Source organism: Salvelinus fontinalis, chromosome 11 (assembly GCF_029448725.1).
Source record: "Salvelinus fontinalis isolate EN_2023a chromosome 11, ASM2944872v1, whole genome shotgun sequence".
NCBI lineage: Eukaryota > Metazoa > Chordata > Actinopteri > Salmoniformes > Salmonidae > Salvelinus > Salvelinus fontinalis.
This window is the reverse complement of record NC_074675.1, coordinates 7,386,324-7,405,951: the sequence shown is the minus strand read 5'-3', so window position 1 is coordinate 7,405,951 and position 19,628 is coordinate 7,386,324. Positions and strand designations below refer to the sequence as shown.

General features: G+C 40.6%; 1 protein-coding gene across 1 annotated transcript in view; it reads right to left on the bottom strand.

Moving 5' to 3' along the window:
• Nucleotides 1–63: 63 nt before the first annotated feature.
• The window catches only part of irak3 (interleukin-1 receptor-associated kinase 3), a 37,693-nt gene continuing 18,128 nt past the window's right edge, over nucleotides 64–19,628 (bottom strand). Inside the window, exons 5-13 of the mRNA XM_055937278.1 lie at nucleotides 18,483–18,634; nucleotides 18,216–18,280; nucleotides 16,799–16,913; nucleotides 15,001–15,119; nucleotides 10,133–10,328; nucleotides 9,899–9,961; nucleotides 9,606–9,773; nucleotides 5,042–5,510; nucleotides 64–1,503 (exon numbers count right to left, since the gene is read on the bottom strand). Of these exons, the coding sequence (XP_055793253.1) occupies nucleotides 1,367–1,503; nucleotides 5,042–5,510; nucleotides 9,606–9,773; nucleotides 9,899–9,961; nucleotides 10,133–10,328; nucleotides 15,001–15,119; nucleotides 16,799–16,913; nucleotides 18,216–18,280; nucleotides 18,483–18,634 (1,484 nt within the window). The 3' untranslated portion in view covers nucleotides 64–1,366. The remainder of the gene's footprint in view (nucleotides 1,504–5,041; nucleotides 5,511–9,605; nucleotides 9,774–9,898; nucleotides 9,962–10,132; nucleotides 10,329–15,000; nucleotides 15,120–16,798; nucleotides 16,914–18,215; nucleotides 18,281–18,482; nucleotides 18,635–19,628) is intronic.

Here is a 19,628-nt window from a genome sequence, read left to right as displayed (position 1 = left end):
TGTATTACAGTGAAAGCGGACTATAGTTTGTTTACCTACAAATAATTCAAACGAATTCATCCACATTGTCAATCTTATTTTATTAATAAAAGGCATGAAAACATGTAACGCCAACTTACAAAACATAAGTAAAGGGATAGTTGACCCAAATTACAAAATGACACATTGGTTTCCTTACCCTGTCAGCAGCCTATGGACAAGGTATGACAGCAATTCATGCTTTGGTTTAGTTTCCCTGGCACCGTTTCTGCATGCTAACGTTTTAGCATGAACTATCATTTTAAATAATCTTTATCATTTTTTTTTAATTATAGAAGTACTGTATAAATCATATCCTAATTTTATAAATAAGAAATATAAAATGGAATCTGTCAGCAGATAGTAAATACCTTTCTACAAGAATATATATTTTAGCTTAATATACTGTCAATGAAGGACATAGATTGCTATCATTCAACCATATGAACATCACGTCTTGTCACATACCAGGACTGGATTTCCCAAAAGCATCGTAGCGCTAACTTCATCTTAATTCCATTGAAACTAAATGGACCAAAGATGATCATAGTGCTACGATGCTTTGTGGGAAACCCAGCCCAGATCCGTACAGTCATTTAGAGAAAGGGAGATTTGAAACCATCTACAGTGTCCTGTGGCTGAGTGGCCATGCCAGGTCATTTAACCAGGGCCAGCAATGACTTAGTCAGATATATGGATAAGTTAACCCTCTCTCTCAGCAGGCCATGTACTGTATGCATGTGTCATTCAAAGTAGTGAAGTTGTCCTAGATGCTGGTCTGGGGTCTGTTTGTGTTTTTACCCTCTAATGGTTAAGATTAGGAATCGGGGAGGGCAAACAGATCCTAGATCAGCTTTGTCACTCCTGGGTGGTCATGGAGACAGAGAGTTGTTCCTCTGTAGCTTTGTCACTCCTGGGTAGTCATGGAGACAGAGAGGAGTTCCTCTGTAGCTTTGTCACTCCTGGGTAGTCATGGAGACAGAGAGGAGTTATTCTGTAGCTTTGTCACTCCTGGGTAGTCATGGAGACAGAGAGTTGTTCCTCTGTAGCTTTGTCACTCCTGGGTAGTCATGGAGACAGAGAGTTGTTCCTCTGTAGCTTTGTCACTCCTGGGTAGTCATGGAGACAGAGAGGAGTTATTCTGTAGCTTTGTCACTCCTGGGTAGTCATGGAGACAGAGAGTTGTTCCTCTGTAGCTTTGTCACTCCTGGGTAGTCATGGAGACAGAGAGGAGTTCTTCTGTAGCTTTGTCACTCCTGGGTAGTCATGGAGACAGAGAGTTGTTCCTCTGTAGCTTTGTCACTCCTGGGTAGTCATGGAGACAGAGAGGAGTTCCTCTGTAGCTTTGTCACTCCTGGGTAGTCATGGAGACAGAGAGGAGTTCCTCTGTTCTGAGGAGGCCTCTGTTGTACAGATCAATCTTATTCATCATTCTCTGCTTGGCAGGGTTGTCGACTACACTGAGGGAAGAGAAGCTGAGGTCACCTGTAACATAGACAGAACAATTAGAATGAAACCATGCTTCCAGTATGTGACCCTGACTCAACATTGGCTGCTGTGTAAATAAGATATGATCTCTGAAATCTTAATTTTTATACAACCAGGTTCTATAGCTAAAACAGTAAAACAGTGTAACAGTGTAACCTCCAGGTCCTAGTTACAGTCTATAGGTAGTTACAGTCTATAGGTAGTTACAGTCTATAAGTAGTTACAGTCTATAGGTAGTTACAGTCTATAGGTAGTTACAGTCTATAGGTAGTTACATTCTATAGGTAGTTACAGTCTATAGGTAGTTACATTCTATAGGTAGTTACAGTCTATAGGTACAGTCTATAGGTAGTTACAGTCTATAGGTACAGTCTATAGGTAGTTACAGTCTATAGGTAGTTACAGTCTATAGGTAGTTACAGTCTATAGGTACAGTCTATAGGTAGTTACAGTCTATAGGTAGTTACAGTCTATAAGTAGTTACAGTCTATAGGTACAGTCTATAGGTAGTTACAGTCTATATGTACAGTCTATAGGTAGTTACAGTCTATAGGTAGTTACAGTCTATAGGTAGTTACAGTCTATAGGTAGTTACAGTCTATATGTAGTTACAGTCTATATGTACAGTCTATAGGTAGTTACAGTCTATAGGTAGTTACAGTCTATAGGTAGTTACAGTCTATATGTACAGTCTATAGGTAGTTACAGTCTATAGGTAGTTACAGTCTATATGTACAGTCTATAGGTAGTTACAGTCTATAGGTAGTTACAGTCTATAGGTAGTTACAGTCTATATGTACAGTCTATAGGTAGTTACAGTCTATAGGTAGTTACAGTCTATATGTACAGTCTATAGGTAGTTACAGTCTATAGGTAGTTACATTCCATAGGTAGTTACAGTCTATAGGTAGTTATAGTCTATAGGTAGTTACAGTCTATAGGTAGTTATAGTCTATAGGTAGTTACAGTCTATATGTACAGTCTATAGGTAGTTACAGTCTATAGGTAGTTACAGTCTATAGGTAGTTACAGTCTATAAGTAGTTACAGTCTATAGGTAGTTACAGTCTATAAGTAGTTACAGTCTATAGGTAGTTACAGTCTATAGGTACAGTCTATAGGTAGTTACAGTCTATAGGTAGTTACAGTCTATAGGTAGTTACAGTCTATAGGTAGTTACAGTCTATAGGTAGTTACAGTCTATAAGTAGTTACAGTCTATAGGTAGTTACAGTCTATAGGTAGTTACATTCCATAGGTAGTTACAGTGTATAGGTAGTTACAGTCTATAAGTAGTTACAGTCTATAGGTAGTTACAGTCTATAGGTAGTTACAGTCTATAAGTAGTTACAGTCTATAGGTAGTTACAGTCTATAAGTAGTTTCAGTCTATAGGTAGTTACAGTCTATAGGTAGTTATAGTCTATAGGTAGTTACAGTCTATAAGTAGTTACAGTCTATAGGTAGTTATAGTCTATAGGTAGTTACAGTCTATAGGTAGTTACAGTCTATAGGTAGTTACAGTCTATAGGTAGTTACAGTCTATAGGTAGTTACAGTCTATAAGTAGTTACAGTCTATAGGTAGTTATAGTCTATAGGTAGTTACAGTCTATAGGTAGTTACAGTCTATAGGTAGTTATAGTCTATAGGTAGTTACAGTCTATAGGTAGTTATAGTCTATAGGTAGTTACAGTCTATAGGTAGTTATAGTCTATAGGTAGTTACAGTCTATAGGTAGTTACAGTCTATAGGTAGTTATAGTCTATAGGTAGTTACAGTCTATAGGTAGGTACAGTCTATAGGTAGTTACAGTCTATAGGTAGTTACAGTCTATAGGTAGTTACAGTCTATAGGTAGTTACAGTACATTCCATAGGTAGTTACAGTCTATAGGTAGTTACAGTCTATAGGTAGTTACAGTCTATAGGTAGTTACAGTACATTCCATAGGTAGTTACAGTCTATAAGTAGTTACAGTCTATAGGTAGTTACAGTCTATAGGTAGTTACAGTCTATAGGTAGTTATAGTCTATAAGTAGTTATAGTCTATAGGTAGTTACAGTCTATAGGTAGTTACAGTCTATAAGTAGTTACAGTCTATAGGTAGTTACAGTCTATAGGTAGTTACAGTCTATAGGTAGTTACAGTCTATAGGTAGTTACAGTCTATAGGTAGTTATAGTCTATAGGTAGTTATAGTCTATAGGTAGTTACAGTCTATAGGTAGTTATAGTCTATAGGTAGTTACAGTCTATAGGTAGTTACAGTCTATAAGTAGTTACAGTCTATAGGTAGTTACAGTCTATAGGTAGTTACATCTATAAGTAGTTACATTCTATAGGTAGTTACAGTCTATAGGTCGTTACAGTCTATAGGTAGTTACAGTCTATAGGTAGTTACAGTCTATAGGTAGTTATAGTCTATAGGTAGTTACACTCTATAGCTAGTTACAGTCTATAGTTAGTTACAGTCTATAGGTAGTTACAGTCCATAGGTAGTTACAGTCTTTAGGTAGTTACAGTCTATATGTACAGTCTATAAGTAGTTACAGTCTATAGGTAGTTACAGTCTATAGGTAGTTACAGTCTATAAGTAGTTACAGTCCATAGGTAGTTACAGTCTATAAGTGTAAGAGCTGTCGCTTTCCTCATCCTCGGAAGAGGTGAGGAGAGAAGGATCTTCAGACCAATATGCGGAGTCAGGGAAATATGCCATCTTTATTTATAACGAAAACTGATGACACGAAACAAAACACTTTAACAAACTACAAAATAAGAAAACGACGTACACGCAACCTGAACATAAACTTACATGGACAAACATAAACTCACGAACAGGAACGGACATCGAAACATACGAACAGCCCAACAGCTCCAAAAGTGAATATATCGAACACAAACGAAGACATCACAAGAGACAATCACCCACAAACAAACAGTGAGAATGCCCTACCTAAATATGACTCTTGATTAGAGGAAAATGCAAACCACCTGCCTCTAATCAAGAGCCATACCAGGCAAACCGAAACCAACATAGAAACAGATAACATAGACTGCCCACCCAAAACACATGCCCTGACCATAAACACATAAAAACTAACATAAATAGGTCAGGACTGTTACAATAAGTAGTTACAGTCTATAGGTAGTTACAGTCTATAAGTAGTTACAGTCTATAGGTAGTTACAGTCTATAGGTAGTTACAGTCTATAAGTAGTTACAGTCTATAGGTAGTTACAGTCTATAGGTAGTTACAGTCTATAAGTAGTTACAGTCGATAGGTAGTTACAGTCTATAGGTAGTTACAGTCTATAGGTAGTTACAGTCTATAGGTAGTTACAGTCTATAGGTAGTTACAGTCTATAGGTAGTTATAGTCTATAGGTAGTTACAGTCTATAGGTAGTTACATTCCATAGGTAGTTATAGTCTATAAGTAGTTACAGTCTATAGGTAGTTACATTCCATAGGTAGGGCCTTGGGCTAAAACCTGGTTAGGTAAGGTGGTGAGGTATAACTCCTGGTCCCAAACATAATACTTGCCTTGAGGGAGGTCTGAGGGGCAGGGAGTAAACCCATTGGCTCTACAGTCCTCACAGCCCAGTCCATCCGCCTCAGCTGAACAGCTACACTGGACTGGCCAGCTACCGTAAAGATCCACTGGCTCTCCATTGGTCTGTAGGCTCTGGTCAGCTTCATCAGCCCCTAGCCCTGCTCTTTCCCCTGCCCCCTCCCGTGACAGGTGGCTGCTCCGCTCCCCACTGCCCAGATAGGTGACCTCTGACTGGCTACACTCACAGGGCCCTCCCTGGGCTGGAGCTGGCTGTGGGTTCTCAATGGGGTAACTGTGCTCATCATCCTCCACAGGTACACTGGGGCTGGGGTTGGAGCTGGGGCCATGTCCCGTCTGGGCAGGAGAGGCAGGGGGAGCCGGGGCCTCGTCGGTCAGAGTGTGTGGCTGGTCTTCAGGTGGGCACGGCAGGGGAAGCAGCTGGCTCAATACCTGTAGCACCTGGAAGAGGCGGGTTGGGGGGAGAACATCCATTTCATTGTTGTAAAAGACAATGTGCATATCAATGATTTACCTGTAAATAAAAGCAGTAATCTCTTGACTCATCCGAAATGGACAGAAAGAAATCTAGTATGACTCATAAAGTCAATATTTACTAAGTCCACAGATGTCGAGAGGCTGTAAATGACTTTTGTCCTCAATTGTCTAGTCAGCCCCTCATCTAACTACACTTATCAGTCCAGACCAAGGGGACTCTAGTCTTAAAGATGATTTCAGGGAAACAAAGAGTTACTTTGGAGGTGACTACTACTACCTGAAAACAGATCCTTAAAAAATGACTACTTTATAAAAACTGAATACAGATCTCAGGAAGTGACTACATTTCAGAAACTATTGGATTGGCTGTCTTCAACTAATGACAGGGCTGTATCTAGAACTGTATGTTGGATTGGCTGTCTTCAACTAATAGCAGGGCTGTATCTAGAACTGTATGTTGGATTGGCTGTCTTCAACTAATAGCAGGGCTGTATCTAGAACTGTATGTTGGATTGGCTGTCTTCAACTAATAGCAGGGCTGTATCTAGAACTGTATGTTGGATTGGCTGTCTTCAACTAATGACAGGGCTGTATCTAGAACTGTATGTTGGATTGGTTGTCTTCAACTAATAGCAGGGCTGCATCTAGAACTGTATGTTGGATTGGCTGTCTTCAACTAATAGCAGGGCTGTATCTAGAACTGTATGTTGGATTGGCTGTCTTCAACTAATAGCAGGGCTGCATCTAGAACTGTATGTTGGATTGGCTGTCTTCAACTAATGACAGGGCTGCATCTAGAACTGTATGTTGGATTGGCTGTCTTCAACTAATAGCAGGGCTGTATCTAGAACTGTATGTTGGGTTGGCTGTTTTCAACTAATGACAGGGCTGTATCTAGAACTGTATGTTGGATTGGCTGTCTTCAACTAATGACAGGGCTGTATCTAGAACTGTATGTTGGATTGGCTGTCGTCAACTAATAGCAGGGCTGTATCTAGAACTGTATGTTGGATTGGTTGTCTTCAACTAATAGCAGGGCTGTATCTAGAACTGTATGTTGGATTGGCTGTCTTCAACTAATAGCAGGGCTGTATCTAGAACTGTATGTTGGATTGGCTGTCTTTAACTAATAGCAGGGCTGTATCTAGAACTGTATGTTGAAGATAGAAATAGAAAGAACAGAGACAAATCTCCTATCCTATTCCAATCTATCTGACAGTCATATTTGATCTACACAATACATTTCTATGTGAACATTCTGTAAATGTACATTCTCCTGAATGTCCTTGCCCTAGGTGTACATTATCAAGTCAAACCAATTAACCAAATCTATTTTTTGGAATTTTGTGACGCTCAACTACAGATGTAGGATTTTTCTTTGATCACTGTTGCTGAGAATTTTCCTGCACTGCAGAAAATGAAAAACTTGTAGTGTATTTGAGTTTTGAAAAGGCTTCTAAAGTTTGTAATATTGACTTTAACATTTCAGATTTGATTTTCCCTAATGAAAAATGTATCAACCAATACAAAAATGTCCATTAATTATAATCCACATAATAATTCACATTTCCTGTTGCTGAGGATTATTTTCCTGCTGTAGCAAACTGGCTCAAACTAAGATCCTACATCTGTACTGTATGACTCTTTCAACATGCCACTGAAAAGGTTGAACGCTGCAATTCATTTTATAATACCTGAAAATACTGCAGAGTAATTCAAAATCCATTTGCAAACAACGTCGAACCTCTTTGTCCATCTGAGAGGAAGTGTTCTTGTTTTAAACACACACTACACCATCTTTAAAGGGATACTTTACTCAGAAAATAAACTAACACGATTTTCCACCTACCTTGGCTGTAGTTGATTCGAGAAGGCAGTTTTGGGATATTTAGTTTGCTTTAATAATAGCCATATTTTGTTACTGTTAACATTCTAAGTAACATTTAACATTAAATCGTTCTTGTGCCTGGAGTAAAACAACTGTAATTACCTTCTATTAGCATTTTGTTACAAAATAATTTGGTCATTGCATTTGAATTGTATAGCAATGAGCTGAGAATTTTTGTAACTGCTCTACACAAGAATAGTGACGGTTCCTTATTCCATTTAATAACTCCATTATTGTGCAATTATAAAGACATTTCCAAATGTCCTATGTAACAACAATGTTGCTATTGTAATAATCACAAAGTTACTACATATGTACAAGAACTGGATGTCAAGTGTTACCGTATAACCTTATGTCACTCATTACCGTATAACCTTATGTCACTCATTACCGTATAACCTTATGTCACTCATTACCGTATAACATTATGTCACTCATTACCGTATAACATTATGTCACTCATTACCGTATAACATTATGTCACTCATTACCGTATAACCTTATGTCACTCATTACCGTATAACCTTATGTCACTCATTACCGTATAACATTATGTCACTCATTACCGTATAACCTTATGTCACTCATTACCGTATAACCTTATGTCACTCATTACCGTATAACCTTATGTCACTCATTACCGTATAACCTTATGTCACTCATTACCGTATAACCTTATGTCACCCATTACCGTATAACCTTATGTCACTCATTACCGTATAACCTTATGTCACTCATTACCGTATAACCTTATGTCACTCATTACCGTATAACCTTATGTCACTCATTACCGTATAACCTTATGTCACTCATTACCGTATAACCTTATGTCACTCATTACCGTATAACCTTATGTCACTCGTTACGAACATATTTGTCAGTCATTTTGTTATTCTCCTCTAATGTTGAGCTGATTCAATGTCCCTCATGTATTTCATTCTAGGCTATAGACTATATTAAGATTCATATCTGAGAGCCCTCCAAACTATGTGCTTATGATCATATATTTAGACTAATTCAATTAAATGTTATAGTTTTGGGTTCTTCATCGAATATTTGGCAGCCACCAAATAAATATTTTTTTTGTTTTTCAAATAACTTGCATATATTCAAATACCTTCAAATATGAAGGTATATCTTCAACTAGCTTAAACTCTACATAAACTATCTTCAACTAGCTCAAACTCTACCTAAACTATCTTCAACTAGCTCAAACTCTACCTAAACTATCTTAAACTAGCTCAAACTCTACCTAAACTATCTTCAACTAGCTCAAACTCTACATAAACTATCTTCAACTAGCTCAAACTCTACCTAAACTATCTTCAACTAGCTTAAATCCTACCTAACTATCTTCAACTAGCTCAAACTCTACCTAACTATCTTCAACTAGCTCAAACTCTACCTAAGCTATCTTCAACTAGCTCAAACTCTACATAAACTATCTTCAACTAGCTCAAACTCTACCTAAACTATCTTCAACTAGCTCAAACTCTACCTAAACTATCTTCAACTAGCTCAAACTCTGCATAAACTATCTTCAACTAGCTCAAACTCTACCTAAACTATCTTCAACTAGCTCAAACTCTAACTAAACTATCTTCAACTAGCTCAGACTACCTAAACTATCTTCAACTACCTTGAGTATTTCAAAATTTGGTATTTTCAAACAAACTATAAAATACAACTATTTTCTGCCCAGGTCTGATTCAGGTCTGATTCAGGTCTGATTCAGGTCTAATTCAGGTCGGATTCAGGTCTGATTCAGGTCTGATTCAGGTCGGATTCAGGTCTGATTCAGGTTGGATTCAGGTCTGATTCAGGTCGGATTCAGGTCTGATTCAGGTCTGATTCAGGTCGGATTCAGGTCTAATTCAGGTCGGATTCAGGTCGGATTCAGGTCGGATTCAGGTCGGATTCAGGTCTGATTCAGGTCTGATTCAGGTCTGATTCAAGTCTGATTCAGGTCGGAATCTGGTCTGATTCAGGTCGGATTCAGGTCGGATTCAGGTCCGATTCAGGTCTGATTCAGTGGAAAATCAAACAAACAGTCCTACCCTGAACCTTGACTCTAAAAGTCAGGTTCATGTCCTTATTCTCACATTTACCCAACTCAATAAAGTAGAATTGAATTGAACTGGATTGCATTGAATTGTATTGAGTTGACTCACATTCTCCATGGTGGGTCTGTTGCGTGGTCGTGTAGAGGTGCAGTCCAGGGCTAGACGCAACAAGGTAAAGGACACAGAGTGGGGACAAAGACCAGCTCTCGGGTCCAGATACTGAAGACAGGAGTCTACACTGCCAGTGTCCTCCATCTCTCCACTCAGGACGTCTCTCTGGATGGGAGGGAGGATGAACCAGAGCGCATGTTTCCAGCAATCCAGCATTATTTCATGTGTTTGCAAGCATTTCAATACAAAGTGCAATTTCCGTAAGTAACACAATGTCATTCTAGTCTTACCAGCAGGGTGTGTTTAGGAGTCTCCTCTCTAACTTTCCGTCCCGTTAATATTTCCATTATAACCTAAAGAACAAATAGCTTTTAATTAAGAGGCTCTGGTCATAGACATCCAAGCAATTCCCAAACAGCTCTGTTCTGGCATTCAGATCAGTTTATCCAGTATTAGTCGCAAGTAGCTGACAAAGACCACGTCTGTTGAAAGAGGATTGTTTTGTCAAGTACTCCCTAACTCACCACTCCCAAGCTGAACACGTCCAGACTGACAGACAGCTTTCCGTCTCGGATGTATTCCTCCGGCAGGTAGCCCAGGGTTCCGAAGGTCGTATCCAAGGTAACGGTGCAGCTCTGACTGACAGAGTGGGGTCTGAGACGGGCCGTCCCAAAATCAGACAGCTTGGGCTGCAGCCGCTCGTCCAGCAGTATGTTAGAACTACACAGAGAGAAGACACTTTGGAAATCAGGTGGATCTTTGGAACTCAGGTGTGACTGGGATCTTTGGAAATGTGTTATGCTAGGCTAGGCTATGTTATACTGTGTTATGCTATGTTATGCTAGGCTAGGCTGTGTTATGCTATGTTATGCTATGCTAAAACAAATCCTTAAAAAAAAAGTCTGTAAAAAAAACCCTGGTCCCATCATTCACCAAGACCCTGACATTTTTATTTTTCTAATTGAACCTTTACTTAACTAGGCAAGTCAGTTAAGGACAAATTCTTATTTTTAATGACGGCCTAGGAACAGTGGGTTAACTGCCTTGTTCAAGGGCAGAACTACAGATTTTTACCTTGTCAGCTCTGGGATTTGATCTTGTAACCTTCTGGTTACTAGTCCAACGCTCTGACCACTAGGCTAGGGGGTGAAAGGGGGTGAGGTGAGTGACTAGACTAGGGGTTTGAGCTGGTACCTTGTGATGTTATAGACTAGGGGTTTGAGCTGGTACCTTGTGATGTTATAGACTAGGGGTTTGAGCTGGTACCTTGTGATGTTATAGACTAGGGGTTTGAGCTGGTACCTTGTGATGTTATAGACTAGGGGTTTGAGCTGGTACCTTGTCATGTTATAGACTAGGGGTTTGAGCTGGTACCTTGTGATGTTATAGACTAGGGGTTTGAGCTGGTACCTTGTGATGTTATAGACTAGGGGTTTGAGCTGGTACCTTGTGATGTTATAGACTAGGGGTTTGAGCTGGTAGCTGGTGATGTTATAGACTAGGGGTTTGAGCTGGTACCTTGTGATGTTATAGACTAGGGGTTTGAGCTGGTACCTTGTGATGTTATAGACTAGGGGTTTGAGCTGGTACCTTGTCATGTTATAGACTAGGGGTTTGAGCTGGTACCTTGTGATGTTATAGACTAGGGGTTTGAGCTGGTACCTTGTTATAGACTAGGGGTTTGAGCTGGTACCTTGTGATGTTATAGACTAGGGGTTTGAGCTGGTACCTTGTGATGTTATAGACTAGGGGTTTGAGCTGGTACCTTGTCATGTTATAGACTAGGGGTTTGAGCTGGTACCTTGTGATGTTATAGACTAGGGGTTTGAGCTGGTATCTTGTTATAGACTAGGGGTTTGAGCTGGTACCTTGTCATGTTATAGACTAGGGGTTTGAGCTGGTACCTTGTGATGTTATAGACTAGGGGTTTGAGCTGGTACCTTGTGATGTTATAGACTAGGGGTTTGAGCTGGTACCTTGTCATGTTATAGACTAGGGGTTTGAGCTGGTACCTTGTCATGTTATAGACTAGGGGTTTGAGCTGGTACCTTGTGATGTTATAGACTAGGGGTTTGAGCTGGTACCTTGTGATGTTATAGACTAGGGGTTTGAGCTGGTACCTTGTCATGTTATAGACTAGGGGTTTGAGCTGGTACCTTGTGATGTTATAGACTAGGGGTTTGAGCTGGTACCTTGTGATATTATAGACTAGGGGTTTGAGCTGGTACCTTGTGAGTGACTAGACTAGGGGTTTGAGCTGGTACCTTGTGATGTTATAGACTAGGGGTTTGAGCTGGTACCTTGTCATGTTATAGACTAGGGGTTTGAGCTGGTACCTTGTGATGTTATAGACTAGTGGTTTGAGCTGGTACCTTGTGATGTTATAGACTAGGGGTTTGAGCTGGTACCTTGTTATAGACTAGGGGTTTGAGCTGGTACCTTGTTATAGACTAGGGGTTTGAGCTGGTACCTTGTGATGTTATAGACTAGGGGTTTGAGCTGGTACCTTGTGATGTTATAGACTAGGGGTTTGAGCTGGTACCTTGTGATGTTATAGACTAGGGGTTTGAGCTGGTACCTTGTGATGTTATAGACTAGGGGGTTGAGCTGGTACCTTGTGATGTTATAGACTAGGGGTTTGAGCTGGTACCTTGTGATGTTATAGACTAGGGGTTTGAGGTGGTACCTTGTGATGTTATAGACTAGGGGTTTGAGCTGGTACCTTGTGATGTTATAGACTAGGGGTTTGAGCTGGTACCTTGTAATGTTATAGACTAGGGGTTTGAGCTGGTACCTTGTCATGTTATAGACTAGGGGTTTGAGCTGGTACCTTGTGATGTTATAGACTAGTGGTTTGAGCTGGTATCTTGTGATGTTATAGACTAGGGGTTTGAGCTGGTACCTTGTGATGTTATAGACTAGGGGTTTGAGCTGGTACCTTGTGATGTTATAGACTAGGGGTTTGAGCTGGTACCTTGTCATGTTATAGACTAGGGGTTTGAGCTGGTACCTTGTTATAGACTAGTGGTTTGAGCTGGTACCTTGTGATGTTATAGACTAGGGGTTTGAGCTGGTACCTTGTGATGTTATAGACTAGGGGTTTGAGCTGGTACCTTGTAATGTTATAGACTAGGGGTTTGAGCTGGTACCTTGTGATGTTATAGACTAGGGGTTTGAGCTGGTACCTTGTTATAGACTAGGGGTTTGAGCTGGTACCTTGTGATGTTATAGACTAGGGGTTTGAGCTGGTACCTTGTCATGTTATAGACTAGGGGTTTGAGCTGGTACCTTGTGATGTTATAGACTAGGGGTTTGAGCTGGTACCTTGTTATAGACTAGGGGTTTGAGCTGGTACCTTGTGATGTTATAGACTAGGGGTTTGAGCTGGTACCTTGTGATGTTATAGACTAGGGGTTTGAGCTGGTACCTTGTCATGTTATAGACTAGGGGTTTGAGCTGGTACCTTGTGATGTTATAGACTAGGGGTTTGAGCTGGTATCTTGTTATAGACTAGGGGTTTGAGCTGGTACCTTGTCATGTTATAGACTAGGGGTTTGAGCTGGTACCTTGTGATGTTATAGACTAGGGGTTTGAGCTGGTACCTTGTGATGTTATAGACTAGGGGTTTGAGCTGGTACCTTGTCATGTTATAGACTAGGGGTTTGAGCTGGTACCTTGTCATGTTATAGACTAGGGGTTTGAGCTGGTACCTTGTGATGTTATAGACTAGGGGTTTGAGCTGGTACCTTGTGATGTTATAGACTAGGGGTTTGAGCTGGTACCTTGTCATGTTATAGACTAGGGGTTTGAGCTGGTACCTTGTGATGTTATAGACTAGGGGTTTGAGCTGGTACCTTGTGATATTATAGACTAGGGGTTTGAGCTGGTACCTTGTGAGTGACTAGACTAGGGGTTTGAGCTGGTACCTTGTGATGTTATAGACTAGGGGTTTGAGCTGGTACCTTGTCATGTTATAGACTAGGGGTTTGAGCTGGTACCTTGTGATGTTATAGACTAGTGGTTTGAGCTGGTACCTTGTGATGTTATAGACTAGGGGTTTGAGCTGGTACCTTGTTATAGACTAGGGGTTTGAGCTGGTACCTTGTTATAGACTAGGGGTTTGAGCTGGTACCTTGTGATGTTATAGACTAGGGGTTTGAGCTGGTACCTTGTGATGTTATAGACTAGGGGTTTGAGCTGGTACCTTGTGATGTTATAGACTAGGGGTTTGAGCTGGTACCTTGTGATGTTATAGACTAGGGGGTTGAGCTGGTACCTTGTGATGTTATAGACTAGGGGTTTGAGGTGGTACCCTGTGATGTTATAGACTAGGGGTTTGAGCTGGTACCTTGTAATGTTATAGACTAGGGGTTTGAGCTGGTACCTTGTGATGTTATAGACTAGGGGTTTGAGCTGGTACCTTGTAATGTTATAGACTAGGGGTTTGAGCTGGTACCTTGTCATGTTATAGACTAGGGGTTTGAGCTGGTACCTTGTTATAGACTAGTGGTTTGAGCTGGTACCTTGTGATGTTATAGACTAGGGGTTTGAGGTAGTACCTTGTGATGTTATAGACTAGGGGTTTGAGCTGGTACCTTGTAATGTTATAGACTAGGGGTTTGAGCTGGTACCTTGTGATGTTATAGACTAGGGGTTTGAGCTGGTACCTTGTTATAGACTAGGGGTTTGAGCTGGTACCTTGTCATGTTATAGACTAGGGGTTTGAGCTGGTACCTTGTCATGTTATAGACTAGGGGTTTGAGCTGGTACCTTGTCATGTTATAGACTAGGGGTTTGAGCTGGTACCTTGTTATAGACTAGTGGTTTGAGCTGGTATCTTGTGATGTTATAGACTAGGGGTTTGAGCTGGTACCTTGTGATGTTATAGACTAGGGGTTTGAGCTGGTACCTTGTGATGTTATAGACTAGGGGTTTGACCTGGTACCTTGTGATGTTATAGACTAGGGGTTTGAGCTGGTACCTTGTTATAGACTAGGGGTTTGAGCTGGTACCTTGTTATAGACTAGGGGTTTGAGCTGGTACCTTGTGATGTTATAGACTAGGGGTTTGAGCTGGTACCTTGTGAGTGTCTAGACTAGGGGTTTGAGCTGGTACCTTGTGAGTGACTAGACTAGGGGTTTGAGCTGGTACATTGTGATGTTATAGACTAGGGGTTTGAGCTGGTACCTTGTGATGTTATATACTAGGGTACATTGTGATGTTATAGACTAGGGGTTTGAGCTGGTACCTTGTGATGTTATTGACTAGGGGTTTGAGCTGGTACCTTGTGAGTGACTAGACTAGGGGTTTGAGCTGGTACCTTGTGAGTGACTAGACTAGGGGTTTGAGCTGGTACATTGTGATGTTATAGACTAGGGGTTTGAGCTGGTACCTTGTGATGTTACCACAGACCACAGTGCAGGGCTGGGCCATGTGTAGGTGATGTACAGCCTTAGCCGTCCCCTTGATGATGTCCAGACGCTCCTGCCATGAGAGAGTGGGCACTGCGTTCTACAGAGAGATGCAGGAGGGGAGACATGTTAGCATTTAAACACCAATACACCTACGACCATACAGCCTGTCCACCACAGAGACACATACACTGATATGTTTGTCATTGAAATAGAATAGGTAACACAACTAGAATAGGTAACACAACTAGAATAGGTAACACAACCTACAACTAGAATAGGTAACACAACTAGAATAGGTAACACAACTAGAATAGGTAACACAACCTACAACTAGAATAGGTAACACAACCTACAACTAGAATAGGTAACACAACTAGAATAGGTAACACAACCTACAACTAGAATAGGTAACACAACTAGAATAGGTAACACAACCTACAACTAGAATAGGTAACACAACTAGAATAGGTAACACAACCTACAACTAGAATAGGTAACACAACCTACAACTAGAATAGGTAACACAACTAGAATAGGTAACACAACTAGAATAGGTAACACAACCTACAACTAGAATAGGTAACACAACTAGAATAGGTAACACAACTAGAATAGGTAACACAACCTACAACTAGAATAGGTAACACAACCTACAACTAGAATAGGTAACACAACCTACAACTAGAATAGGTAACACAACTAGAATAGGTAACACAACTAGAATAGGTAACACAACCTACAACTAGAATAGGCAACACAACTAGAATAGGTAACACAACTAGAATAGGTAACACAACCTACAACTAGATGCAGTCTGTGGAACAGTGATCCGCTGGGAAGGTAAGGGGTATAGAATAGAATATCTCACCTGGTCATGCAGTCTGTGGAACAGTAATCCGTTGGGAAGGTAAGGGGTATAGAATAGAATATCTCACCTGGTCATGCAGTCTGTGATCTGTTGGGAAGGTAAGGGGTATAGAATAGAATATCTCACCTGGTCATGCAGTCTGTGATCTGTTGGGAAGGTAAGGGGTATAGAATAGAATATCTCACCTGGTCATGCAGTCTGTGATCCGTTGGGAAGGTAAGGGGTATAGAATAGAATATCTCACCTGGTCATGCAGTCTGTGGAACAGTGATCCGTTGGGAAGGTAAGGGGTATAGAATAGAATATCTCACCTGGCCATGCAGTCTGTGATCTGTTGGGAAGGTAAGGGGTATAGAATAGAATATCTCACCTGGTCATGCAGTCTGTGATCTGTTGGGAAGGTAAGGGGTATAGAATAGAATATCTCACCTGGCCATGCAGTCTGTGATCTGTTGGGAAGGTAAGGGGTATAGAATAGAATATCTCACCTGGTCATGCAGTCTGTGATCTGTTGGGAAGGTAAGGGGTATAGAATAGAATATCTCACCTGGCCATGCAGTCTGTGATCCGTTGGGAAGGTAAGGGGTATAGAATAGAATATCTCACCAGGTCATGCAGTCTGTGATCTGTTGGGAAGGTAAGGGGTATAGAATAGAATATCTCACCTGGCCATGCAGTCTGTGATCCGTTGGGAAGGTAAGGGGTATAGAATAGAATATCTCACCTGGTCATGCAGTCTGTGATCCGTTGGGAAGGTAAGGGGTATAGAATAGAATATCTCACCTGGTCATGCAGTCTGTGGAACAGTGATCCGTTGGGAAGGTAAGGGGTATAGAATAGAATATCTCACCTGGTCATGCAGTCTGTGATCTGTTGGGAAGGTAAGGGTATAGAATAGAATATCTCACCTGGTCATGCAGTCTGTGGAACAGTGATCCGTTGGGAAGGTAAGGGTATACCAGCCAGTAACGATCCCCATCAGAGTAACAACCCAACAGCTCTAAGATGTTAGGATGCTGGTAGCTGAAGGATAAACAGGCAGATTTGATGATTAGTAAAATACAGATATTTACTTTTATTTAACCAAGTAAGTCATTGAAAACAGATTTTCTTTTTTTTTACAATTAGGAGAAGATGAGAGCATGGAAGACTATTGATATGCCATAATGGATTTCAGAGGTAAATATTTACGCAGAAACCATCTAAAATGGAGGATGAATGGAGTAGGTAGACATACAGAAACAATCTAAAATGGAGGATTAATGGAGTAGGTAGACATACAGAAACAATCTAAAATGGAGGACTAATGGAGTAGGTAGACATACAGAAACAATCTAAAATGGATCAATGGAGTAGGTAGACACACAGAAACAATCTAAAATGGAGGATTAATGGAGTAGGTAGACATACAGAAACAATCTAAAATGGAGGATCAATGGAGTAGGTAGACATACAGAAACAATCTAAAATGGAGGATTAATGGAGTAGGTAGACATACAGAAACCATCTAAAATGGAGGACTAATGGAGTAGGTTGACATACAGAAACAATCTAAAATGGAGGATTAATGGAGTAGGTAGACATACAGAAACAATCTAAAATGGAGGACTAATGGAGTAGGTAGACATACAGAAAAAATCTAAAATGGAGTATTAATGGAGTAGTTAGACATACAGAAACAATCTAAAATGGAGGATGGAGTAGGTAGACATACAGAAACAATCTAAAATGGAGGATCAATGGAGTAGGTAGACATACAGAAACCATCTAAAATGGAGGATCAATGGAGTAGGTAGACATACAGAAACAATCTAAAATGGAGGATGGAGTAGGTAGACATACAGAAACAATCTAAAATGGAGGATCAATGGAGTAGGTAGACATACAGAAACCATCTAAAATGGAGGATCAATGGAGTAGGTAGACATACAGAAACCATCTAAAATGGAGGATGAATGGAGTAGTTAGACATACAGAAACAATCTAAAATGGAGGATTAATGGAGTAGGTAGACATACAGAAACAATCTAAAATGGAGGATTAATGGAGTAGGTAGACATACAGAAACAATCTAAAATGGAGGATGAATGGAGTAGGTAGACATACAGAAACAATCTAAAATGGAGGATCAATGGAGTAGGTAGACATACAGAAACAATCTAAAATGGAGGATGAATGGAGTAGGTAGACATACAGAAACAATCTAAAATGGAGGATGAATGGAGTAGGTAGACATACAGAAACAATCTAAAATGGAGGATCAATGGAGTAGGTAGACATACAGAAACAATCTAAAATGGAAATCAATGGAGTAGTTAGACATACAGATGATGAACTTCCATCTCTCTCCTGAATACATCCCACAACTTCCTCCATGAGGCTTTCTGCACCTGTACAGACCAACGAAGAAGACCAACAAAACACTTGAACTGTGGTGTGTATGTCCTCAGTCCTTTTGAAGCACATAACCAAAATAAATGTCTCTCTAGTTGAATAATGACCTTTATTATATTTCATCTCCATCAAGCCAGGGTCATTTTGAAAAGATGACTTTTATAAATGGAGCACGGTATGGAGTAGGAGTGTCAGTACCTGCTTGAAGAGCTTGACAGCAAAGGTTTCATGTCCCTTTACCGCTCTGAAGACAGCAGAGAAGCTGCCCTCAGAGATCTTCATGTCCTGGTGAAAATGTCTAGTTCCCTCTAGGACGTCGGAGTAGGTGATCACAAGCCTGTGGTTTCTACCTAGAAACAAGGTCAAAACACTAAGCCTGTGGTTTCTACCTGGCAACAAGGTCAAAACACTAAGCCTGTGGTTTCTACCTAGCAACAAGGTCAAAACACTAAGCCTGTGGTTTCTACCTGGCAACAAGGTCAAAACACTAAGCCTGTGGTTTCTACCTAGAAACAAGGTCAAAACACTAAGCCTGTGGTTTCTACCTAGCAACAAGGTCAAAACACTAAGCCTGTGGTTTCTACCTGGCAACAAGGTGAAAACACTAAGCCTGTGGTTTCTACCTAGCAACAAGGTCAAAACACTAAGCCTGTGGTTTCTACCTGGCAACAAGGTCAAAACACTAAGCCTGTGATTTCTACCTGGCAACAAGGTCAAAACAATAAGCCTGTGGTTTCTACCTAGCAACAAGGTCAAAACACTAAGCCTGTGGTTTCTCCCTAGCAACAAGGTGAGAATACTTAGAACATATGCAGAGTAACGAGGAAAAACCTCAGCATTCTCACTAGTACTTTTACACATGTTCAATGAGCCGTATGGTTACGTCCCAAACAGCACCCTATTCCCTACATAGTGGACTACTTTTGACCCATGGGCACTATTTAGGGAATAGGGTGCCCATTTGGGTTGCACCCTATGAAACAGGTGGTCAATGAAACCACGAATCAAAAAGGGAAGTGAAATAGGGAACTGGATAAGTCAGACGCTTCCTCTCATTGGATGTTCCACATAATGCCCTCAATATTATTTATGAGTCTGTTGTAACTAGGGACCATCTCAACACATCAGTCTGTTGAATCTAGGGACCATCTCACCACATCAGTCTGTTGTATCTAGGGACCATCTCAACACATCAGTCTGTTGTAACTAGGGACCATCTCAACACATCAGTCTGTTGTAACTAGGGACCATCTCAACACATCAGTCTGTTGTATCTAGGGACCATCTCAACACATCAGTCTGTTGAATCTAGGGACCATCTCAACACATCAGTCTGTTGTAACT